This window comes from Nilaparvata lugens, chromosome 11 (assembly GCF_014356525.2).
Source record: "Nilaparvata lugens isolate BPH chromosome 11, ASM1435652v1, whole genome shotgun sequence".
In the NCBI taxonomy this organism is placed as follows: Eukaryota; Metazoa; Arthropoda; class Insecta; order Hemiptera; family Delphacidae; genus Nilaparvata; species Nilaparvata lugens.
In genome coordinates, this window is record NC_052514.1 from 43,885,415 (window position 1) to 43,912,889 (window position 27,475).

Sequence of the window (27,475 nt, forward strand, 5' to 3'; positions counted from 1 at the left end):
ACACTTATATACAATAGCTTACAATACAGCAAAATTATAGATGAATTTACATAATATAGACTAAGAAAATAACTATTGAACTGTATATGATATGAAAAAGCAATTTGTAATATAATAACTATAGATAATAATCATATTGTTATGCATCTACATAAATTGGCGGAGCTTTGGACATATCAATGTCCATTCTTTGGGAAGAATATTAAAAATATCCTCCCCACTAACTCTCTACCAAAAGAGAGAGAACACATAAGAAATAATCAGTGGAAGTGTCCTTACATTTAGAGCCAAGCCACATGAGGCGTCTTTCAGACGGCACGACAGAGCAGGAAGCTCTTCGACTAGGTTGACGTTCGGGAATCAGCTGATAATCGGCCAGCCGGAGAGCTTCCTGCCCTGACAATTAGTCCGAAAACGCCTGAAAAAACTCTCCATGTGACTTGGCTCTAACTGCTATTTTGCTATTTCAAATCATCCATATTTCATTGTGCATTAGTTGGTTTTAATCATATCCTGAAACATACAATTCATTATTGAAGTTTGTAAATCATTAACATATTTTCTTTGTCAAAAAAAGATCAATAATTGAATGATTTGTGTGTTGCTATGTTAGCAGCAGATGCATATGGGGGGTCCGTACCGGCCGGGACGCCAGGGAGATCCCGAATGTAATCCTGAGGGATTTTCAGACGGATTCACCGACGCCACAGTTCGCCAGAACTTCGTCAAAAAGGTCTACCTCATTCTGTTCGTGCAGCTAGCCTTCACTACGGCCATCGCTTTTCCCTTCTCCGTTGTGTAAGTTATTTTTCCTACAGTTACGTTGAAAAGTGGCCATTGCTGCACTGATTACAGAACGCAAAGAATCACTTTTCCGCTCTAGTGCGGGAAAACTTTTTCTGCACTCCAGATTTGCAACATGGCAACGCAAAATACTTAGTAGGTTATATGGAGCAACAGTGCAGCAAAATCAAAATGAAGTTGGTAACAGTGACTGCTGTGGCTGCTATAGTGAGCAGAGGTGCAACCAAGCACAACGCGCTAATTATTAAGTATATATTATAAGCAAGGACAACATTTTTATTCAATTTGACAATAAATTAAGGTTTTTATCAATAATAAAATTACACAGAAGAACATTTGATGGATTTCAGGCAATTTTACCCATAATTACCCACTTTTCATATTCAATGGTAACTGTAGGAAAAACTTAATGTGAAATACGTGCGCAAAGTTCCTCTGCTGCACTCAAGAAACCATTCCGCCCTCGCCTACGGCTCGGGCGTAAACGTTTCTTTCGGTGCAGCAAGAATCAAGAATCAAGAATCAAGAATTTTATTGGCCATAAAACAACATTACAAAAATGTAAGCAATAGGCTTCGTCAATAATAAGTAAAATATCACAAGTTGGACTATAAAACGAACAAATTTACAAATACACATTGAAATATTATAGTAAAATAACACGAGTTGGACTATAGAAACGAACAAAATTACACATATACATTGAAATATTCGAGGTACTCATTGACAGAATATAAAGCTTCAGACTTGAGCCATTTATCAACAGAAATACAAAACGCTTTCAATGGTAACTTCTTAACATTATCTGGTAATAAATTAAACATGCGAATTTGTAGGTACTTATGACTTTTTAGAGTTTTAGTCAATCTAACTGCAGGTCTAGTTATATCGTCCCTATGTCTAGTATAATGTGAATGTATAGAAATATTTTTATCAAAATTAGACAGATTTTTCTTTACTGAGATTAAATTATAATATATATACAGACAAGGCAAGGTCATAATTTTGTGTTCTACAAAAATTCCTCTACAAGATTCATTGTATTTCATACCAAATATAACTCTTAAGTGCTTTCTTTTGCCATATAAATGCTTTTTTTGAAGAAGATGAGTTGCCCCACAGTTTTACACCATAAATCAAGTGTGAATGGAAGAGACCAAAGTAAATCATTTTAATTACATCAAGGTTTACACAATATTTCAGTCTTCGTAAGAGAAATGTTACTCTAGAAAGCTTTTTACATAAATTCACTAGGTGATACTCCCAGCTGAGTTTACTATCTAAGTACATTCCTAGTAACTTTACAGGCTTGAAAACATCATCATTCAGATTCAGGTTACCAGTACTTACATTGTTGAGAGAAAATATTATTTGTTCTGTTTTGCTCTCATTTACCTTAAGTAAGTTGGCATTGAACCATACCTTAGACTCATCCATAGCCCTTTCAAGCGTATCCTGAACAGTTTTTATATCAACGTCCTTATGTACCAGAGTGGTATCATCTGCATATAATATTGAAAAGACAGAAACATTTTTACTAAAATCATTTACAAAGACCAGAAACAGAAAAGGGCCAAGGACTGATCCTTGAGGCACCCCCATGGTTACATCAAGGAAATTTGAGTTTGCACTATTCAAGCTAACCATTTGTTTTCTATTTTTCAAATAACTCTTGATCAGCATGAGCTCCTTATCTTTAATACCATACTTTTCAAGTTTTTTGCAGAGTATAGAGTGAGAGACACAGTCGAATGCCTTGCTTAAGTCCAATAGTAAAGATCCAACTGGTTGCTTGAGTTCAAAACCATTCAAAACATATTCAACAAGTTTTTCAATTGCATCAATAGTACTATGATTCGGTCTAAAGCCTACTGAGAAGGATAGAACAGCTGGTTGTTAACAAAATATTCATTAAGTTGAATTACAATACATGTCTCAATGATTTTACTTAGTATAGGTACAATTGCAATTGGTCTATAGTTCTGGGGTTCATTAGGATCCCCCTTCTTATAAACAGGTGTAACTTTGGTAACTTTTAGAAAATCAGGAAAAACTCCTTCACTCAGTATATAATTTACAATATAAGTCAGTTCAGATATAAAACATCAACTACATTTTTCAACAAATAATTTGACATACAATACACATCCTCAGATTTTGAGTGACTCATTCTATTTATAATAAGACTAATGATTGTTTCATCAACCTTCTTAAATTTAAAATTTTGGTTATTCAGATTACTATTGATACTATTATTTAAAAGATCAGAGAAGTCTACATCATTTGTACTATAACTATTTGTTTGAATATTACCAGTAGCACATGACACATTAACAAAAAAATTATTAAACTGCTCAGGAGAGATTGGAATGACCTGTTTTGTTGAATTTACCAGATTACCTTCATTTTTGACAATTTGCCAGGCTGCCTTGCATTGATTTTTAGCCTCAGCTATAAATTTACCATTAGCTGCAAGTTTTGCCCTAGAAATCTCTTTCTTGTATTTTATCTTTAAATTCTTGAACATAATTTTATACTCAAGGTTATTAGTGCTCTTCCATTTATTATATATCACAAGAAGTAGTTTACGCATACTATCAAGTTCAGGAGTAAACCAGTTTATCACAGATGCTTTCTTCTTACCATTTATATTTCTAACATTTATGTATGGACAGCTAACATTGAAATACTTTGTAAAAATAAATAAGAAGTTCCTAACAGCACTATTTACATCTTTGGTATAAATATCAGACCAGTCTGTGGTAGTCAATAACTGTCTGAAATAGTTTAGATTATCTAGAGTAATAAAACGCTTCTTAATGTATGTTCTACTACATGCGTCATCATTTTCAACCTCTGATGTAGGATCCAAATAGAAAGTAGACCAGATACCTGCATGATCAGAGATCATGTCCTGTTCTAGAAACTCTAGCTCCACACTGTTGGCTGAAATATTTGATGCTACAATGTCAAGACAAGAATTGAATCTGGTAGGACATTTATGAACACAGTAGATATCAAAAGATCTTAGTAGATTTAACAATTCAATACCAGCACTATTATTTTCTTTTAAGATATCTACATTTAGGTCTCCTGTAATAACTATATGTTTAAAATGTTTAGGTCCGTTTGTCAAATCAGATAAAATTTTTTCAAGATTTAAAATGAACTGGTTAAAATTAGAACTAACTGTCACTTTGCGCACTAGTTGCACAAATAACTATAAATGCATTGTATTTCGCATAAAACTGTTCATCTTGTTCAAATAGAACATCAACGAATAGAACATGTGAAAAAATCAAACTTCTACATGCAGACGTAAGCAGACATGTAAGCAGACGGACGTCTGTGTGCGTTGCAACATTTGAAAACCTGGGGAGGGATTTTCCTCCGTCTGTCTGCACACGTCCGTCTGATGCTGCTGTGTGTGTTTGCCTTGAAGGCCCATGTGCAACACTCACTTCAACTCCAATCCATATTTACTAAAGATCCCTTTTATGTGAGTTCATGGTGCATGAGATTATGATTTTGGCCTACTATTTTGAGTGTTTGAAAAATTATAACTGTACTAAAACTTTCATAACTTTTCTAATCATGTATTTAATTTGTGCATTCTTTAATGTAAATGAATGAATAAAACTGTGATCTGCAACCACAATCTTTGAATTGTTTCCATTTTGTTTTTTGCAGAGATGGCGTCAGAGAGTTCGCACATGACAAGCCGTGGTTTATGTTTGTTGGACTGTGAGTATCGATTTCTAACTTATTGATTATTAAAGAAACCAACCAGTATGGTTCGGTTTCACAAAAGTTTGTTAAATTTCAATCGTGATTGAATGCTACGAAGACCAATTAGAGAAGCTTTTTTTTCAAAAAGGAGCCTTCTCTGATTTGTTCTCGTAGCATTTAATCATGATTGAAATCTAACAGGCTTTTGTGCAACCGGGCCATAGGCATATGATTGTGAGTGTGCAAACTTGTAATTTGTACAATCATTCCTTTCAATATTTTGTTTAGAATGAAGTGGATGAATTTGTATTGATTTGTTTATAGATCAATGTGTATTCTTGTCTATTATAAATATTCTTGACTATTATAAATATTCTTGACTATTATAAATATTCTTGACTATTATAAATATTCTTGTATAGTCTAAGGGTAACCGTCCACTGGAACCGTATTCAACCGATCCGTTCGGCCGTTGGATCGGACGAATCTGCCGGCCGTTAACGGTCGTCCATTGGAACCGTTTATGCAGTCTAGTTCAGTAGTTGGCTGGTTGCCAGAAAGTGAAGTGACAAGCTAGTTAGTAGGGAAACTGATTCTTCTTTGTGTGTTTACTTACAAAGTCTTTAAGATTCCATCCATCGAATGGATTTCGATGAGATTATGCTACTTGAAAGTACCTACTAATTATCAATTATAACACTAATTATTTCTACTTTGTAATTCTACATTAGTAGAATTTTCTACATTTTTCCACTTGAATTCAGTTTTTTTCTCTTAGTTTTTTGTAGTTGTAACAAAATAGATTAACTAATAATTTTCCTAACACATTAAAATAACTTTTTAAATTCACAGATATTTATTCATTTACATAATACAAAATGATATTGATATTCATAATTATGTATGTTATTCATATCATCATATATTTATTAACTAAATACTAACGAAAGTAGTAGTATTTTATCTTAATAACTTGAAATTATATTGTTTGATGACTTTTGAGGGTTATTTGAGGATGAACGCTATGGCACAATTATTATAGAGTATGAATTTTCAGCCGATATTGAAATAAAACAATGATTGTAAAGCGTCTGTATAAAACAGAACAACTTCAAAAGACAAAAACAAACAAGACTGTGAAACAATTTTGGGTTAGAAACACTAGTTGTTGACTCAGCTCGACTTGTTAGTTCGGCCGGATAAAGGAGGAAAACCCCATTCAATTCGGTTCAAAAAATTGATCGGCCGGAGACGGCCGTGCACGGATGTTGCAATGGACGAGCATCTATTAATCTAGCATCTATCGTTCATCATTAAGCATCTATCGCATACATCTATTCCTTTATTTGTTGGGGGATCGTTCGGTAGTTTTCGGCCGATGCTAGTTCGGACGAAAACGGTTCTAGTGGACGGCCCACCTAAACGATATCATACTGTTGCTTGTCTACCAATATTAAGGTTAATTAGCAACCTACAATATTATTTCAGCAACATACATATTATTACAATATATTGATCATTTTAATATTCTCAATGGACTTTTATTACTTGTATCTCATTGGTGGCGCTAAATTAATTTGATGTATTGTTTCCAGGGGAATATTCATCGTGACACAGATAATGTTGGTGTGCTGCGAAAGCATGCGCCGCACCTTCCCTACCAACTTCATTCTTCTTGGATTGATGGTGAGAATTTGATCAATCAAGCCTTTAGGTTTCAACAAATTATTACTCATCTGTCTGATCCAAAATTAGAAGTGGAAAGGTTATGATAGAATAATCTTAATTGATATATTATGCTTCAAATCATTCATTTCCTCTCGAAATCATCACAAGGGCGTTGCCAGGGGGTGCTGAAAACCAAAAAAATACTTCAGTTTTTAAACCTGACTGATAGGTCGAAACTAGTTGTTTAAAAGTGATTATTTAACAAGCAGTTCGTAATGGAATCAAACATTGAAGAGACCTTAGTTTGGCTGCTTTTCTGGTTAGCTTACCGAACTATTGAGCGAGGTTACTTGGCGCACAACAAACGCATACGGACAATTTAGCCCAGTCAATAAAGGTTTTTTCGATCCGAAAATTAAATAAAAGCTGAATCTTCTACAAACGATAGAACCCTCCCAGAGGGTCATTCTCCCCAAAAGTCCCAAGAAATCCCATTGGAGCTTTCCCCCCTAGCCCCCCTCAAAGTTGGAAAATGCAGGTAATCACGGAAAATCAATTATCTCTGTACCCATTGATTGGTAACAGTTCTATTATATGCCATTCGATTCGTTACATTATGGACTACAATATTAGTTCTATTCATTTTTTCAATAAAATTGACAGTTTTCTTGATAAAATAATATATATGTAAAAATTTAGGGGGTTTGCGATTGAATTTTTTGTTTTCTTCGACTAACTTCGAAGCAAGTAGTTTTAAAGAAAAATGAGCCGAATAATTAATGTAGCCACTCTCATTGCAAATCCATTGATGTATATTGTTATGTATTTGCGATTCTACACGGGATTATAGATAGAATCTATATTAGGCTGGTCACTATCGGTGGAACATGCATGAGAGACACACATGTTCATCATACATGTTTTGTGATTAGCTAGAGGCTTCCATCATAGAATTAACAACCAATAACAATAAATTAACCATTGCTAAACTACAAATCATATTGATAGAAAAATAATTTAAACTCAAATAGAGCAGCGAAGAAAAAATGAACGAAAAATCGGAGATTTACAAAGAACTAAATTCAAAAAATTTTGCTCGGAGCCTTTCACAGTGATGACGCAACAATGTATGACGAGACGTGTATCATGCATGTTCTACAGTGCCAGCCTTATAAAGAAAACCTTGTTTCTCTTCAATGATAGATAGATAGATAAATTCATTTATTTATACACTTAAAAACATTACAAGTAACGAAGACGCAATGACGGAGGTATATTTTAGGAATTGGGTAGTTTTAGTCTCAAGTCCATCTGCTAGAATTTGAAAGGAAGCAGAACAGTAGTAAGTCGAATCTTTGAGCTCCGTGAAGCTTCTTAAGGTCCCATTCACACAACGTTTGACCTCGGACGTGGCGCGGACATTTTTCACTCCCATGTATACGTATGGTCCAATGCATACAGAAAATACGTGGTGTCGCGTCACTTGTGTGTGCATTGGATCATATGCTTATATAGGAGTGAAAAAAGTACGTGCTTTAATACGCAAATTCCGTTTGATTCGGGCCTAATGCGGCCGTACTATAGTTTTGAGCTTTCAAAAGTTTTTCAATAATCTTAAATCTCAATTCAAGCTGTGCTTTTAGAATATCAAGTTTGTTTTTTGGTCCTGCAAAATTATTTCTTTAATTTGTGAATATTTCCTATTTTAGTGAAAATAATGTGAAATATTTCTTCTGTTTGGTTTTGAAGCATCTAAATTTAAAAACCTACTTTGTGAAAATAATAAAGGACTGAACATTTTGTGAAGTGAACAACTACAAGACTTGACCTATTTCGGACTAGGTGTAACTTTATCTAAATTTGGGAGAGGAATAGTACTAGGTTTTATCTCTCTCTATCATTTTGATGATGTACTTATTGTATGAATCAATAGAAAATAAAGTATTAAGAATTATCAGTTGGATTATAAGTGTGTCTTTACAATCCTAATATTATATAAAAACAGAGTTTTTACTTGAAATAGAATAAAAATTAAGAATTATCAGTTGGATTATAAGTTTGTCTTTACAACCCTAATATTATATAAAAAAAGAGTTTTTAGTTGAAATAATAGAAATACTGTACTTGATTCTACGCCTGCCTGAGTGTAAATACTCCTCGTCGCCTGAGTATATGATTTAGTTTTTAGTTTGAATCCTAAGTTTGTCATTTATATTGATCGATATTTTGTCAATGGATGCTCTGTACATTGCATAACATTTTCTATAATACTATATAAAATCAATTTGAAAACTTGTGAAATGCCAGTTCAAATAGACATTCCAATATCAATAAATAATACAGATCAATATATACAGTAATGTATATCATAGTTATCAATATATCTCTATAGTTTGTCAATAGATCAACTTTGAGGTCTCACTACATGAAATGCCCTCTCTATATTTTACTGTATTTATAAATCATTTTTGTATTAATTTTATCTGTTTGCAGACTTTTGGAATGTCGATTATCGTTGGATTTACAACAGTAAGGTACAAAACTGAAGTGGTTCTTATGGCTTTCCTGCTGGCTGCTCTGGTCTGTCTTGCTGTCTCTCTCATCGCCTGGTGTTGTCCTGTAAGCTCCTCTCTTTCTAATATTTATTAAAAAAAATTAAATCATTCAAATCTATTTAATATTTTGACTTTGCAAACACTTGAAATTAGCATAAAATTTCAAAACAAACGGAAAATTGCACTGATTCGATTTAATATAATTACAGAAGATCAAATTGAAGCTGTGCTTCTAAAAAATAAGTATGTTTCTCATTTTTTTTGGTCAATTTTTTTTAAGTAACTCGTTATTTTACAGTTACAGATTAATGAGTGTAATGTCGTTATTTGATTTGGTTTTAAACAATCTAAATAAAAAAATCTTGTTTTTAAGGGCCGGTTTCCGAGCTCCGGATCTAGCTAAGTTCTAGACTTTAAACAGCTGCAGTCGGAAAATTGGCTTTCCGAAACGGGGCGTAGTCGCAGTTTTTATGATAATCTTTATTGTCTCATTTTTATGATTGGAAAAGTTTCTCCATGACTTGAAACATTTCTAAATAATTTAAAATAGCTTAAACTTTTACACTATTTTTTCTTTATTTTATTTTGTGTTAAATTTTCTAGTTTTTCCAAATTTAATTTAAACGTGGACAATGCCCCGTTTCGGAAAGCCAATTTTCTGACTCCAGCTATCTAAAGTCTAGAACTTGGCTAAATCCCGAGCTCGGAAACCGGCCCTACGTGTTTTCACTGAAAATTGGACTCAAATTCAAAAGTGAATGAAACATAACCTATTTCTTTGAGTAGTGTATGAATCGAAATTCGGGGAAGGAACAGTTTTGGGCTGTGTCTGTTGGTCCTTCCTCATTCATTTTAATGAGTTGTGTTTTGTGTATCATTGAATAAATAAATACAGTATTAATTGATAATTCATTATTTATTTTTGTCATCTCCGAGGATATGACGTATATGTATTGATATGTTATGTATTTTTTGGTAAATTAAATATTTGAATTTGAATTCCTATGAATATTATAAGAAAAAAGGTACACCCCTTGAAATGACTAATTAAGTGCGTGTCATCAATTGAATGGTATTAAAAACTGTACTTGATTGAATGAATAAAGTGAAAAGTTATGTTTTTGAAAATTTATTGTTGTATTGACGAATTGGTTGTGTTGTTGAATTTGGTGTGTATTATATTGTTGCTAATATCTATTATTGTTGACAATTTCAAGACCTTGTACTGTACTCCAAATAAATGAAAATTTATCGAATTTATATTGTTCTGTTTTAGTTCGATATCACCGGCTGCGGTATGCTGATGTGTGTGTTGGGAATTGCCTTCTCAGTTTTCGGTCTCGCTTCGATTGTTCTCGTCTCTTTCTTCAAGATAAAGTTCATCATGCTGATCTACGCTGGATTTGGAGTTGCTTTGTTCAGTTTGGTAAGTTGACATTCATTAAATAGTAGTGTTCATTCTCTTTCTACATTCATGCTTCAAATCAGTAAATGTGGATTGATTTGAAGTTTTTCTCAGGGTGCTCCTGAAGAGTTAATGAAGTGGTACAGGTACAGTACTGTAATACAAGTCTGAGATACAGATTGAAGTACAATAGATTGTACAGCAGATTGTACAACAGATTGATTAATACAGTACTGAGATACAGATTGAAGCTTCATTCGCACACAACAGTGGCAGCGAAAATATAATTTCCATTAGCTCTAATGGGACCATTCATACTCACTCGGCCGTGCTGAATGGGAATAGTCCAATTAGAACTCATGGGAATTATATTTTTTCACTGTCACTGTTGTATGCGAATCCAGCTCAAGTGACTGGTACTGTGAAAATATAATTTCTATCAGTTCTAATGTGACTATTCCCACTAAGCTCAGTGATATTCAACTACTATTGAAAAATAGCGTTCACATATTCATCTATTTGGTTTGTATTACAGTACTTGATGACTTGAGTCCGAATTACTCCCCAAGTACCTGTAGCATGAATTTATCCTCATCTAATTTTTTTGAACAATCTATTCATATATTTGTTATGTTTTAACAGTACTTGATGTCTCAATTATTTTGCAAGTACATGTAGCATGAATTTAACTGTATCTATAGTGACGTCCACGTTATAATGGCAGTGGAGAAAGATAGAAGAACAGCTTTGCCGATTCTCTGCCTTGCCACTGTATTTTATGAAGGATAGCTGATACCGGTTTATCTGATGTGATATTAACAGTTAATTCTTGTTTAAAATAACAAGAAAATTCATTTTTAATGATAAAATAATAATTTTCATAATATTTTAATATCAAATATTTTGTTAATTGTAGTTTACATTGTAAAAAAAAGATCTTGCGACGTTGCAGAGCTAGAAAAAGATAGTGCTATCTGCTTTGTCGAATGGTAGACAAGGTTAGCAACACCAATGTTAATCAAATACTGCCATAATATAACGTGGACCTCATTATCATAGAGAAAAGATAGTATAAGAAGATATCCCATGGTATAGGGCGTTTATGTTCCAAATTTCACTGTTAATTCAAGCCGATGGTCCAAGTAGTTATTTTTTGAGAAGCTTATTGAAGTTGGTTGTCTCTCATACTGTGCCGTTCTTAGGCTAGGCGCACACTAGTTAGTCAAGACAAAACAAGGCTCGTTTAGTCACAATACTTCACATAGTTTCTTGTGACGCATCTCACACTGATTAGTCATTGCAATTAGACATGTCTTCATAAGCAATTATGTGAAGTATTGAGACTGATCATTTCTTGTCTTGTCTTGACTAACTGGTGTGTGCCTAGCCTAATGATAGACAGTAGTGAATGGTAATCGGCTTGAAATTTGGAGCATAAACGACCTATACGATGGGAAATCTACTCATGCTATATTTTATTTATGATATTATCGATTAATTTCAATTATTTACAGTATGAGTTTATCTGTATAGAATTGTTTTCATCTTTGTTTCATCTATTCAATTGTTCTTTTCAATTGTTTCATCTATTCGTTTGTTTGTTTCCAGTACTTGATGTTCGACACCCAGCAGATAATGGGTGGCAAGAGAGTAGAGTTGTCACCGGAAGAATATGTTCTTGGAGCTCTGCAGCTGTACATCGACATGATTGAAATATTTCTGCACCTTCTGCCTCTTGTAGCTGCTTGCTTCAGTGATGACTAGGCATCATCATCATCAATTAATTGATTACTCAATCTGAAAATCGCAGTAACCATCTCTACACAATATAACCTGCAAACGTTGTGAATTATTTGTGAAAGCGTTGTATATTATGTGTTATTCACTCATTCTAATCCTTAATTTGGAATTTATTTTTGGTTGTTCACTATTGAATCTGTGAGTTTCAGCTCTATGTAAACGATTTATATATAACCTGAACAAGAACCGTAATTAACGTCATCAAGTACCCATTTTTAGTTAATCAAATCTCAACTAGTTTCAATGAATGAGTTGAAACTAGTTGAGATTAAAGGTGATGGTTTCTTGATCCATTCCGTGCTGCTTTGTATTAACACACTTTTCTTATGTATTTAAACACGACATGCAGTCAATTATTAAGTAAATAATTAAAAACTTTTACTTACTGACTGAAGTACTTTCGATCGTCTAGCGATCATTTTCAACAGTGCAGACCGGAAATGTTTTGATGGTTAGGAAGTTTCTTGGTGTTTATTATGTGATCAAAAAGTTTGTTGATTTGAAACTTTTTGATCACATAATAAACACCAAGAAACTTCCTAACCATTTCAAAACATTTCCGGTCTGCACTGTTGAAAATGATCGCTAGACGATCGAAAGTACTTCAGTCAGTAAGTAAAAGTTTTTTATTATTTACGTAATAATTGACTGCATGTCGTGTTTAAATACATAAGAAAGTAGTTGAGATTTTTGATAAAATAGAAAAAGGTACTTGATAAAGTTTAATGTGTTGAAATGATTTCAGAAGCCCCACATAGAAAAGTGAGAACCTACAGTTTTGAATTATTTGAGCAAAGCTTTGTTGATGTGCTATAACAAACTAGTTCTACCACTTTCTCTTAATTCATAACCAATTTATCAACTAATACTGAAAATGAGAATTCAGTGCTATTTACACAAAATGTAGCCTATAGATACAGCAAATTCAGTAAACAATTGCAGCCTATAATACAACAAATGCGAATTTTACGCATATATAGTCTACAGAAGTTGTGATTTTTTGACTGTTTTATAATTGCTAGTTCTAAACCATATTGATTTAGAACTAATTCATCATTATTGATTGATAATCAATATTGAAGCTGATGATTGTCGAACACAGTGTATATAGTTCTAGATTTATCGTCATAGTTGGAAGTTTCATAGCCACGATACCTTCATCATAATAATTTAGTATTTATGGAATCATTTCGTCTTATTAATTCATGGACTTCTATTGTTTTGATGTGATAGTATTATTAGTGTTGAAGTAATACTAATTATGTATTGTTAATTATAATTATTCAAAATGGCTACTGATAGTGTGTATGATTGGGATATTGGTTGAGGTCAAAATTTAGTAGAGCGGTGAAGGTAGAATGTAGCCGAGAAGGTAGCTGAGAGTGTTAAAATACACGTATCTAATATCCTTCGCCGTTCACCTTGTATTGACCTTTACAGTAATATATACTAGCAAGTGTTCTTAAGAACAGGAATTTAAGGAAACTTGAGGAAGTTTCATTTTATTGGATAGTTGAGAAAATTTGTAAGGGTTGCTATTAATTTTTATTGGATCATCTTTACCAATTGTTAATCAATTCATGAATTGCAACCACAGATTGTATCTTGATTTTTCAAACACCACTAAACTCTGTGAATTTCTTTCACTATCAATCAATTTATGAGTATTAATCATTCAATGAATTTCATAACTGATCATTCATCTTTATGAATACGATTGAAAATAATCTATCTTGTTATTGTCTTGAATTCAATAGTGATGATAATAATATACCAAATACAGTATGTAATTCTAATTGGAATCTTGAGATTTGAGCAAGCACTTTGAACAGTTGGATTTTTGAATTTAGCTTGAAGAAAATTAATTCTACAATATTTCAAAACAACGATATAGCTGTAAAATGTTGTGTTTTCACTGGAAGTTGATAACAATAATATTCTGAGATTCCTTTTTTATTCTACTATTTTCCATCAATTTCGTTGTAGTCTGTTTGAACACCTGAAGCATATAGTTTGAAAATTCGATAGTAATTTTCAAAAGATAAATATATAAATTTCCCAAGGTTTCAATGAAGATGAGAATCTTTGTGAGTTTTTCAACTCCCCAACTATTATTATTTTGTCGATATGCAAGGCCTTCATGTACATATTTACGAGACTTGTAAGTTTATCGTTGTATTCTAATACTATTTAATATATGATAGCTAAGAGGTGATTAACATGAAATTGATTTGCTTTGATGTTGAGATGTTGCATAATATTGCACGTAATTAATTTTAATTATCCATTATAATGTCAGTTGAATGTGTGGTGAAATATATTGCAAATAATATTGAATTCATTAAGCACTGCATGAGCTATCCAATGTAATTGAACTATACTTAGTGCTAAATCATATTAAATAAATACTATTGGATTGATAAAATATTTAGAATAGTCAAGTCGTTAATAATATGCATTACTGTGTATTTAACAGAAATTTCTGTTTTGAGATTAGTAGCATCTATTTTAAATTTGTAAATTTACAAGATTATATTCTATTCTACTATGGTTCAATACTACAATATCCTATGAATAGTTTGAAGAATAATGTTGACAGTGCCTAAAATTCCTTTTCAATAAGTTTTTCTTGTTTTAATAACAGTAAAATGTTTTTGACGAGTCATACATTTATGATATAGTTGATTGAGCAAAATATGAGTAATTACTGAATATTTCAATTATTATAATTTTCAATACCAATATTATGATAGAATATTATTGTGTGAGATTATTCAACACGTTATAATAAACGTTGATAGTTATTAAAAATTTAAATTTATTATGTATCTCAAATTGATTGATTCACAAGCGATACCAATAACAGACTGGTAGCTAATTTTAAAATTTTGGATTTTCATTTATTTATTCAAAATCTCACATTCTTTATGGTATCTGCTCAATTTAACATCGGTTAATGAAACTTATTCACAGATAAAATGCATGGTAATTTCTGTATGATTTTTTTCTCCTTAATTTTGTTATATTATCTGGAAATAGAAAATTCTTGTTTATTTTTTCAATGATCAGCCCCTAAATAGAAAATGTATTCCATAGCAATTTGTATTTTCATAATAAAAACTATATATTTATGGTAGCCTATGAAATAATCCACTGATTAGCTTTTGTATTAAATTGTTGGTACATATTAAAAAATATATATTCTGATGTCCATTAGAGGTGTTCTAGGCAGTTGATATTATCTATCTTTATAATTCAACTTTAACACAACACTAAATCACTATTTTTAATATGATTTATTTTTATAATATAACGTGTGAATCGAGTTTTGAGCCAAAAAATATAATATTATAAATACACAATCTACATGAAATAATAATATAATACAATACTTCAGAGCCTTATGTGTGTTAGGGTAGTGAGGATTTTATTGTGAGTATAAGCATATGCAAACAACGTTATTCATATTTTGCGCATGAATAGAATTTTGCATTAGCTAAAAGGTTTTGCCAGCATTGAGAAAATATATGCAAAACTTGAAAAGCAGTTGATGTAATTTTAAAACTACAATACTATCATTCCATCTTGCTATTATGTCGTAATAAAATGATTAAAATTTATTAGCGAGTCTTTATTGCATTAAATTCCAAAGAATAAGAAGATATATTGCCTTATTGTATTAATTCTTTATTTGAATCATTTTATAAATTGTATCTTTACTAAAGCAAATAATATTAATCATTAATTAACTTTTCAGATGTTCATTAAACACTTCTGATTACATTAATATTGTTTTTGAAAATTTTATCGACGATACCAATTTTTAAAATTAATTGGTGAATTGAATTTTCACAATTTTGTAAACCAAATCTTATTATTTTTAGAATAACTACTATTGTTGTGAAAATGGTTTGGTTGATTAAGATTTTTTTATTTTAGTTTTACTGTATTTCAATAGTCTGATAATATTGTATTTATAGCTTAGAAATTTTTTGTCCATTTATCTAATTAAAAGTCGAATTTGAATGTGTCAATAAATTTATTCATTTGTTTCAAGTAGCTTTATTGTCTCTGCCCTTTCTTATTCCTATCCTTTGATTCAATTATTATTGTGTATTAGCTACAACATTTTGTAGGCTATAAAGTAGTGATGTAAAATTTGGATTGTTAAAAATTATTTAGAAATTCCAAATAAGTTAATATCTTAGAATACTTCCACACAAAATGGATTTTATGTACTTTCAAACTGAATAAGAAAACTAGATATTATCTTGGAGAAACAATAGCATAAGTAGATATCCCATGGTATAGGGCGTTTATGTCGCAACTTTTACTGTTATCTCAAACCGATAGTTCATGTAATTATTTCCCGTAAAGCTGTGTGACACTGGTAGTCTCTCATGCGGTTCATACACTCTCACCCCAACAAAACAGTAAAATTCTACAACAATCAGCATTAATCGGCTTGAGATAAAAGTAAAAGTTGCGATATAACGCCCTATACCATGTCTATTTACGCTATTGTTTCTCTATGATATTATTCAGTATAACTACCACAATATCAACTTCACAACTACTCAGAAAGGAAATTTTAAATCTGAATTATTATTTTATTAAAAACTCAATTTTCTGATAGAGCAAAATTCATGTAAAATTGTCCGACCTTATACAAATAATACGCTTGAAGTAAACTGTAGTATGGAAGAAAGATAGTATAGAAGATATCCCATGGTATAAGTGATTTATATTCCAAATTTCAAGCAGATTCTTGTTAACTCAAGTCGATTTCATTCTATTATTACTGTTTTGGCCGAGTGAGAGTGTAAGAACAGTAAGCCTAGTTTATACGATGTCAATTGGCTAGACAAATGTCATAAGGCAACTGACTGGCATGAAATTATTGTCTTCGTATAAACACTTCAGGCCAACTGTCTCCGGGAGTAGACTATGGACAGTCAATTGGGCCCAGCGAGCCCCCCACCACTCGTAATCTTAATTGGCGCCGTGTGAACGGTGTAGGCCAGTAGCGCTGTCTTGGTTTTGCCAGTTCAGCTGTTTAGTCACAACAGATGACGAGAACTCGGACATGTTTAGCTGTCAACTGAAGTGCCAATAGTTGGCCGCGTATAAACATCTCGTTCAACTGGCCTGGCCTCCGACAATCCGCAACCACGTGATGACAATTTTATTGTTCAAAGACAACTGTCTCGCCAATTGGCATCGTATAAACTAGGCTTATGAGAGACTAAAATTTTATTGGACAGGAAATTAACATGGCATCCTTACATTGAGAGGATATGTAATAAGATATCATCTGGGGTATTTGTCCTGCGGTAGCTTGCTAGGCTGAATGATAAAAAACTACTGTTCACTGCTTACCATGGACTTATACTATCTCATATTAGGTATGCTATTTTAGTATGGGGTAATTCATCTCAACAAAATATGGACAGGGTGTTTAAGATTCAAAAGAAGGCACTCAGATGTATAGAGAAAGTGAATAGGTTAGACTCTTGTAGGCCTTTATTTAAAAAGCTTGGTCTATTAACTGTGCCATCTTTGTATATATATGAAGTTGTAATGCATGTGAAAACGAGTGGTGTGATCCAGAATTCAGATGTTCATGAGTATAATACGCGAAACAGAGCAGATTATCATATAATGGGTCACAATAGTAGGTTATTTGAACAAAAACCAGATTATATTGGTAGGAAATTTTATAACAAGCTACCTCAAATCTTGAAAAGTAATTATGATTTGAAGATTTTCAAAAAACAAATTAAAAAATATTTAGTTGATAGAGCTTTTTATAGTGTACAAGAATTCCTTTCAAACCTAAACTAGGTTGAACTACTTAGTGTTAGAATTATTATGTAATAACATGACTTGTCTTATACTCCATGACTGGAGTCTTTAGGACGTAATCTTTAAAAAAAAAAAAAAAAAACTACCGTACCAACATTACTTAGCTCCACGAAAAATAACTACTAGGACTATCAGCTTGAGTAAGCATTTAAATTTTCAACATAAACGCCCTTATACCATGGGATACATTATTATGAATCGTATCTCTATACCGATAACAGTAGTCTCCATTCATGACCAGCACTTGCTGGATAGATTGCTTAGAAATATTATAAATCTATTTACAAATAAACGTATGACCAAGATGGGATGTCAGTTCTAGAGCTCAGAAAACACTGTATTCATTCTTTATTGAGGGACTAGAGTGCCAGATCAATACCTACTATTACTTATTGTAATAGTAGGTATTGTCCACACTCACAAGCCTCTCACGAAGTGCCCTCTCTATATTGAGTTCCATGATATATGGCAATATTTTGATTCAACATTGGTGTTGCAATCCTTGTCTATCATTCATCAAAGCTGATATTGCTGTCCTTTGCCAGATCGCTTTTAAAAATGTAGAACTATTATTAACAAAATATTTTATCTCAATTTGAAAATGTATTACTTAATCATTGAAAAATCTTATTGAGGAATAAAATGTGAATGATTATTTTTTGAATGAACAGCTAATATTACATCAAATATACAGCTATCCTCTAAAGAAGACAGATGCAAGGTAGAGAATAGGCAACGCTATCTTTCTCCACTGTCATTATACCGTGGACCATACTAAGGCCATATATAGTGTGTGTTATTTATTTATTTTCTTTTGCTGAGGGTAATGCCCACATGAGCTCCAGGCTTGTGCGTGGGTAATGAGACGGATGATAATGAGAAATGAGTAGAGCCACTGAAAAGTGATTTGAAATAATAACGTATTAACTTTAACATACAAGTTATATGGAATTTAAAAGTGATTTTTTCTTTTGTTTTAATAATGAGTAATGCTGTTAGCATAATGGGAGCTAAATTATCAGATAGTGCTAAAAACTATAACCTGAACTTATTATATCTTCCTAATTAAAGCATTGAATCATTTTCTTCAATAAAATCATTTTTATTATTAGGTACCTAAATTATAGCATTTTTTTTATAAATCAATTTGAATCGACTTTTAAATATTAGCGGTTTCTTGTTGCCTGCCAATAGGCGATGTAAGTGATGACGTAAGCCGTTGCTACGCCGCCATTTTGGTTTCTAAACAAACCGTTGCTATGGAGAGAGAGCATGTTATTCAAATGGGACTAAAACATCACCTTGCATTTACGAGTATATCAATGAAATAATAGATTTCTAAGAGTTGAGAATATTTTTTTCAAGTTCTACACACTCAAATAGTCAATTTCCAGTATTTATTCAGATCGAATAAATTTTTTTGGGACAGCCAAAGCAGAAAGTCTCACGAAGTAGAGCTTATAGTACCATGTCTGTAGTCTGCTATGGAAAACCTACCTGTAGAGAAAGTTGAAGTGCAATTTGAATTATTACCTAGAATTTCATTAGATTGTTATAAAGTTGTATAATTTAAAAATTCATATGAATATATTCTGTTTTCCTATTGTTTAGTGTAACTGTTAGAGTAGACTAAAGCTTAAATATATAGGTTAGGTGTTTTGGTTTAGCTCAGGTACTTACTTATAAGTTTGGTGTTGAGGTTTTCTCTGAAGTATATAATTGTTTTCAATTTACGTGAAATAGTAAGATATTGAATGAACTCAACACAGTAAAAAGATGGAGATGCTGTGACCACTAATCATGTTGTATACTTCCTACATTCTAACTAAACGGTGATGATGTTTACAAGAATTTAAAAAGGGGTAAGTGAACATGTAAAGTAAAGCAAATAATTATGTATTTTATGTGCTACATTCACTGTAAACATAATTGTATTTGAATTATTGTATTAATAATTCCACTAATGTACCGTAGTTATTCTAGATAAATTTGATTTTTATCAACAATAACATAACCTAAAAATGTAGTACAGAACTTATAGAGGCGAGCTAGACCTTGGGATTTTCAGGAAATCTAAAAAAATGGTATGTAGCCTGCCTTTTCACTGTAATGTTTACAGTCAGGAACAAAGAAAATGTTCGTTTGCTTCAAACCATTTTCATTTGTCATAGAAATCAGACTGTATATATACCGTATTTTCAAGTAAACATTTCTAATGTGAAACAGCAGACTAAAACTTCCAGCATATGCTGTGAAAGTAAACTTATATTGAAAACAAAATAATAATTAAAAATTTCATGTAAGAATTCATGTGGCACTTTAACTTTCTCTTCAACAAGGCTTACCATAGCAGCCTACATACATAGTAGGCCTAATATGCACTACTTCCTGAGACTTTCTGCTTTGGCTGTCCCAAAAAAATTTATTCGATCTGAATAAATACTGGAAATTGATGATTGAATGTGTAGAACTTGAAAAAAATATTCTCAACTCTTAGAAATCTATTATTCATTGATATACTCGTAAATGTAAGGTGATGTTTTAGTCCCATTTGAATAACATGCTCTCTCTCCTTAGCAACGGTTTGTTTAGAGACTAAGATGGCGTCGTAGCAACGGCTTACGTCACACTACATCGCCCATGGGCGATGTAAGTGTGACGTAAGCCGTTGCTACGACGCCATCTTAGTCTCTAAACAACCGTTGCTAAGGAGAGAGAGCATGTTATTCAAATGGGACTAAAACATCACCTTACATTTACGAGTATATCAATGAAATAATAGATTTCTAAGAGTTGAGAATATTTTTTTCAAGTTCTACACATTCAAATCATCAATTTCCAGTATTTATTCAGATCGAATAAATTTTTTGGGACAGCCAAAGCAGAAAGTCTCAGGAAGTAGTGCATATTAGGCCTACTATGTATGTAGGCTGCTATGGTAAGCCTTGTTGAAGAGAAAGTTAAAGTGCCACATGAATTCTTACATGAAAATTTTTAATTATTATTTTGTTTTCAATATAAGTTTACTTTCACAGCATATGCTGGAAGTTTTAGTCTGCTGTTTCACATTAGAAATGTTTACTTGAAAATACGGTATATATACAGTCTGATTTCTATGACAAATGAAAATGGTTTGAAGCAAACGAACATTTTCTTTGTTCCTGACTGTAAACATTACAGTGAAAAGGCAGGCTACATACCATTTTTTTAGATTTCCTGAAAATCCCAAGGTCTAGCTCGCCTCTATAAGTTCTGTACTACATTTTTAGGTTATGTTATTGTTGATAAAAATCAAATTTATCTAGAATAACTACGGTACATTAGTGGAATTATTAATACAATAATTCAATACAATTATGTTTACAGTGAATGTAGCACATAAAATACATAATTATTTTTTAGGTTATTTTCTGCTAATTCGAAGTGTGATCTAAGTGAAATAGTGTAATAATTAAAAATATTTACTTTATTATAAATTGAAAAAATGTCATCTGGTCTAGCGCAAGGTTTGGAGGATGTCAGTCCCGATCAAATCAAATCAGTAAGCTTATGAATTCAAAATAGATTGTAATCGTACTCTAAAATAACCTATAGGGTAAACATCAAGTCAATGTTTTCATGTTTGATTGTAATTTGATTTAAGTCAGTAAATCTGAAAAGAACTGAAGGTGTAGAATTAATAGATAATTTTAGATAAAATCAGTTACCAATATTGAATACCTTGAATTTGAAGGCCTCAAGTCTCGTATTACATTTAGCCACCAGTCTCGACAACCAGTGGGTCGCCAAAATGGTGACAATAGTCACCGTTTTAGTGGGAATTAGTTCTTAGGCTTCTTATTACGCCCATTGCACTATATAAATCAGAATATAGCGGCCAACCATGACATTTTGGCGACCCGACTAGTTTCTCAAGTTGCTAGCCCGGCAACCAATTTTGGTATTTTAATACCTTATACTTCATTCATTACCCACACTTGTAGGGTCAATGGCGTCATAAAACTCAAAACACGTAATACAAGACATTAATCCATAAATCGTTCAGATGGCATCGATCCAGTGACCGCTTTCAGAAAAAATTAAATTATCACTCATACATTCATTTACACTGTAATATGCCTGGTCATACAGCAGCTTCCGGACGGTTCTCTTGAAGGCAGCCTCATCCATCTGTTTCTCACTACCTATTGGGCAGCTTCAGTAATTCAGTATATTCAGTCCATGACCGGCAGTCGCCAGACAGACTTCGTCAAAATATAAAACAATCAATACACAAATAACGAGAGATGGCCGCAGATAGGTTGTTTCGTGTGGCTCTGTAGATGGACTGCCATAGTAACTCATGAAACAATCTCAAACTGGTCTATAAGTCTACTGGTCTCATCATCTTTCAATGAGTAGAGAGGGTAGTTGATGAGTTTTTCACGTACCAGCCTACAAAACTTCCCATACTCCAGCTCACGAACACAAATTGGCAGTCTGTTGAAAATTTTTAGCATCCGTAAGGGGTAGCATTCGTGTGCTTTCGATAGTCTGGAGTAGGGCAGGTCAATGTTGCCCCGTCTCCTGGTATTGTGGTGGTGCAGCTGGCCCCTCTCCTGGTAGGCATGAACCTCACTCCTTAGGAGCTACTGACTGTTGTACACATGAACAACAAGTTTGTTACATGTACTGACTGTTGTACACTATCAGTATTTTCAGGCGTTTGAAGATTGGCCGGCAGTGCTCCAGGTAATGCGATGACGTGATGACACAAAGAACTTTCTTCTGTAGAAGGAGAATCCTTTCACAGCTACCCGCATGGCCCCATAGTACTATTCCGTAGCTTATATGACTATGGAACAGCCCATGGTAGGCTGTAATTAAGTAGTTGGCAGGCACATGTTGCTTACTGCCAATTTACCCCGAATTTATTGGTGATCAATCTTTCTTTACATTAGACCGCCAATGATTGGTCTATGGTTAGGTACTAGCAACCCACTGATAGCTAAATTTTATATGAGTCAATGGACCATATACACCATCCACATTAAACGCTAATCTGTGATTAGGCTACTTATAGACATGGTTGCATCTAATATACCGTAATGTGTTTCATTCCGGTTTCAAACCAATAGCTGATCTATCTCAATTCAAACCCATATGGTGAATACAGGCAATACAATTTGAGATTGTTTCATGATTTAGTATGGCAGTCCATCTACAGAGCCACACGAAACAACCTATCTGCAGCCATCTCTAGTCATTTGTGTATTGATTGTTTTATATTTTGACAAAGTCTGTCTGGCGACTGCCGGTCATGGACTGAATATACTGAATTACTGAGGCCTGAGTATTGTCAGCCTAATGAAATTCTACTCTGATAAGCAATAGTTATTTGTGCAACTAGTGCGCAAAGTGACAGTTTGCTGCACCGAAAGAAACGTTTACGCCCGAGCCGTAGGCGAGGGCGGTATGGTTTCTTGAGTGCAGCAGAGGAACTTTGCGCACGTATTTCACATTAAGTTTTTCCTACAGTTACCATTGAATATGAAAAGGATAATTATGGGTAAAATTGCCTGAAAACCATCAAATGTTTTTCTGTGTAATTTTATTATTGATAAAACCTTAATCCTAAAATCCTAAAGTCCTCGTTGTCCTTGGTTATAATATATAATGAATAATAATTAGCGCGTTGTGCTTCGTTGCACCTCTGCTCACTATAGCAGCCACAGCAGTCACTGTTACCAACTTCATTTTGATTTTGCTGCACTGTTGCTCCATATAACCTACTAAGTATTTTGCGTTGCCATGTTGCAAATCTGGAGTGCAGAAAAATTTTTCCCGCACTAGAGCGGAAAAGTGATTCTTTGCGTTCTATAATCAGTGCAGCAATGGCCACTTTTCAACATAACTGTAGGAAAAAAATATTACCCCATATTGCACTTCGTTCCTATAGGAGCGTTGACAAAGTGAGAGATAAAAATGTGTGAATACTCCCATGAAAAATAATGTTTTTTCCCTGTTATTGGTTATTCTACCCACACATAGATGTATAAAACTCGAGCAACATCTTGGAAGAGTTTTACATGCAATTTTTACCGCGAATACTGGCTACTCTAGTAATTTTCACATTTTTTTCAGTTCAAGGACTTCCTACTATCCTACAATAAGCTGTCAGAAATATGCTTTGCGGACTGCGTATGGGACTTCACAACAAGAAGCGTAAAGAATCAGGAAGTAAGTAGGAAAAATAACATTAAAATTATGACAATATTTATATATATTTTTAATATTTTACAAGGCTTAATCTTGAAGACTGCATAGTGATAGGTAGTGTGTAGGCAGTAAGGCAAACTCACACAAACAGCAGACGGACTTGGAAAAAATGAAACGTTTGTATGCAGACGTATGAATACATACGGGCGTCTGTATGGGTTGCAATGTCTGAACAAGTTGAAGGTACAGAACAAGATATGGATGAATAACTTATCCGTCTATCTGCAATCTGCAGACGTCTGTCAGCTTTGTGCGTTCGGTTGTAGTGTTGAGTTGGATTCCTAGAATATCAGTGTCAATTAAGGGCCGGTTTCCGAGCTCGGGATTTGGCTAAGTTCTAGACTTCAAACAGCTGGAGTAAGAAAATTGGCTTTCCGAAACGGGGCGTAGTCGTAGTCATTGTCAAAGTCACGTTTGAATTAAATTTCAAAAAATAGAAAATAAAAAAACTAGAAAATAAAATAAAGAGAAAATAGTGTCAGCTAAAAGTTTCAGCTATTTTGAATTATTTAGAAACGTTAATTTCGTCAAGGAAAAACGTTTCCAACTATAGAAATGAGAAAATAAAAACTGCGACTACGCCTCGTTTCTGACTCCAACTGTTTAAAGTCTAGAACTTAGCTAAATCCCGAGCTCGGAAACCAGACTTATAAGTGACTGGTACCGTACAGTGTCAACATAACTCAGATTCAATATAGTTATTTGTGCAACTAGTGCGCAAAGTGACAGTTTGCTGCACCGAAAGAAACGTTTACGCCCGAGCCGTAGGCGAGGGCGGAATGGTTTCTTGAGTGCAGCAGAGGAACTTTGCGCACGTATTTCACATTAAGTTTTTCCTACAGTTACCATTGAATATGAAAAGTGGGTAATTATGGGTAAAATTGCCTGAAATGCATCAAATGTTTTTCTGTGTAATTTTATTATTGATAAAAACCTTAATCCTAAAATCCTAAAGTCCTCGTTGTCCTTGGTTATAATATATAATGAATAATAATTAGCGCGTTGTGCTTCGTTGCACCTCTGCTCACTATAGCAGCCACAGCAGTCACTGTTACCAACTTCATTTTGATTTTGCTGCACTGTTGCTCCATATAACCTACTAAGTATTTTGCGTTGCCATGTTGCAAATCTGGAGTGCAGAAAAATTTTTCCCGCACTAGAGCGGAAAAGTGATTCTTTGCGTTCTGTAATCAGTGCAGCAATGGCCACTTTTCAACGTAACTGTAGGAAAAATAATTGTTCATTTAGTCTATGATAATTCCCCCCAAGAAAATCCAATAGGACTAACAATACTCGCTCGGCCATGCTGAGTGGGAATAGTCAAATTAGAACTTATGGAAATTGTTATATTTTCACTTTGCCGGTCACTTTCACTGATACTGATATGTGGGAATCCAGCATAAGATTGTTGAAGTACACTGTACAAGGTAGATGGATGAGGCCCGGTTGCACAGAGGCCGGTTGAATTTTAATCCTGATTAATTTCACGTGAACCAAATCAGAGAAGACCATTTCAAAAATTTGGTGTGGTACACTCACACAACTTTCCTTGCTCATATTTGAAACTACGATCAGACTTCTGTATATATAATTGTTTTCAGAGAACTTTTTCTTTGTGTGAATTGTGAAATTCGATTATTTTTTTTAGTCGTCATTTTTTTAAAGTCGTAAAAACAGCTGTTCTACAGATGAAATATCTCGACTATGTGTTCTTTTTATGAACTGCGCTACCTACCTACCTCATGCACGAGAAGGAGGTTAGTCTACTAAGTCCATTTCTCAAGGATGGGGTGGACCCCCCATTGGTTTCCCAGAAAGGAGACTCATGCCAGTTGATAGAGCTGATAAATAATTATACAGGGTATGAATTTGAAAAAATCGGTCAAGTTATTTTTGAGAAAATCGTGAAAAACATGGTTTCTTAGTAATTATCCGCCATTTTTCTCAAGAATATTACGGAGCTCCTGCAATTTTCCCAGAAATGAGACTCATGTCATTTGATAGGGCATATAAATAGCTATCCATGATATAAATTTGAAGAAAATCGTTAGAGCCGTTTTCGAGAAAACCGTGAAAAACATGGTTTTTAGTAATTATCCGCCATTTTTTCCGCCATCTTGAATTGAATTTTATTGAATTTCTTATTGTCGGATCCTCATGGTATAAGGACCTTAAGTTTAAAATTTCAAGTCAATCGGTTAATTAGGAATGGAGTTATGGTGTTCACAGACATACACTCTATTTTCGCCACTCCACTTTATTCTGACCTACACAACTAAATTGATTCCAGTATTGACCTTAAATATTCAGCATTGGTTGAATAGCTTTAATTTGATCTATAAGGAATACTGATAGAATAGACTACTTTGTGAAAATAATTAAGGACTGAAACTTTTGTGAAGTGAACAACTACAAGACTTAACCTATTTCGGAATATGTGTAACCTTATCTGAATTTTGGAGAGGAATAGCTCAATTTATCAATAGCACAAGTTATATTTTTTCTCTCCCTATCATTTTGATGATGTACTTATTGTATGAATCAATAAAAGACAAAAAAATGATTTTTGTAGTGAAATTTCTATACCTCCATGTGAAGTGAGTCCAACTGCTATTTCTAAATTATCCAACAATTCTATTCATTTTGATAACCTTTCCTTTTGTTACAGGATAAATGTGTTATCAATTGTGCTGAGAAGTACATGAAAATGAATCAACGAATTTCACAACGCTTTCACGAGTTTCAAATGGTGGCTAACGAGAATATGATGAAGAATTCTTAATTGATTCCAGTACATTATTCAAAAATATTTCAACAATTCAAGTTTTGTAAATAATAGCTGTTTAATGTGTAAAAGTAAGTATTGTATTAGTGTTTGAATGAGATAAACGTTGTTGAATGGAGAATAAATTGCTTTTGTTGTTTTAAATCGGCTCAAATTTGTGAATTTAATTTGTTCTATTACTTGATGTCTGGCTTCTACAAATCCTTAACGAGGTTCTAAATGATTTCATAGTTTGTCCACTTCCAATGAAGGTCATTCCTGTAATGAGGTGCACGATATAATGACAGTATTTGCAAAACATTGGTGTTGATATCCTTGTCTATTATTACTATTGTCTATATTATATAATAGCGAAATGGCACTCACTCACTGACTGACTCACTCACTCGCAGAACTAAAAATCTACCGGACCAAAAACGTTCAAATTTGGTAGGTATATTCAGTTGACCCTTTAGAGGCGCACTAAGAAATCTTTTGGCAATATTTTAACTCTAAGGGTGGTTTTTAAGGGTTTAAAGTTCGTCTTTTAGCATGTAAATTCTTCTTATTCTCTTAATTATAATTGAAAAAGGCCATACCATATGTTACATAGAACTATAATCTAGA

At 33.2% G+C, this 27,475-nt stretch overlaps 2 protein-coding genes across 5 annotated transcripts in view; both read left to right on the forward strand.

Annotated features, from left to right (window-relative positions):
* LOC111055379 (protein lifeguard 3) overlaps nt 1-16,013 on the forward strand; it is a 34,228-nt gene extending 18,215 nt beyond the window's left edge. Inside the window, exons 3-8 of one of the 4 annotated variants that reach the window (XM_039438492.1) lie at nt 617-798; nt 4,495-4,548; nt 6,129-6,219; nt 8,695-8,820; nt 10,033-10,182; nt 11,770-14,126. In XM_039438492.1, coding sequence (XP_039294426.1) covers nt 617-798; nt 4,495-4,548; nt 6,129-6,219; nt 8,695-8,820; nt 10,033-10,182; nt 11,770-11,925 — 759 coding nt within the window. In that variant the 3' untranslated portion in view covers nt 11,926-14,126. Of the gene's footprint in view, nt 1-613; nt 799-4,494; nt 4,549-6,128; nt 6,220-8,694; nt 8,821-10,032; nt 10,183-11,769 lie in introns of all 4 variants that reach the window. The other 3 variants (XM_039438491.1, XM_039438489.1, XM_039438490.1) reach the window with 3 other exon arrangements.
* A 5,191-nt stretch (nt 16,014-21,204) lies between these two features.
* LOC111055376 (mitochondrial import inner membrane translocase subunit Tim9) lies at nt 21,205-27,023 on the forward strand. Its single transcript, XM_039438493.1, has 3 exons — nt 21,205-21,367; nt 23,950-24,045; nt 26,753-27,023. Exons 1-3 carry the CDS (start codon nt 21,311-21,313, stop codon nt 26,864-26,866), a joined length of 267 nt encoding a protein of 88 aa, XP_039294427.1. The 5' UTR covers nt 21,205-21,310; the 3' UTR covers nt 26,867-27,023.
* The last annotated feature ends 452 nt before the right edge of the window (nt 27,024-27,475 follow it).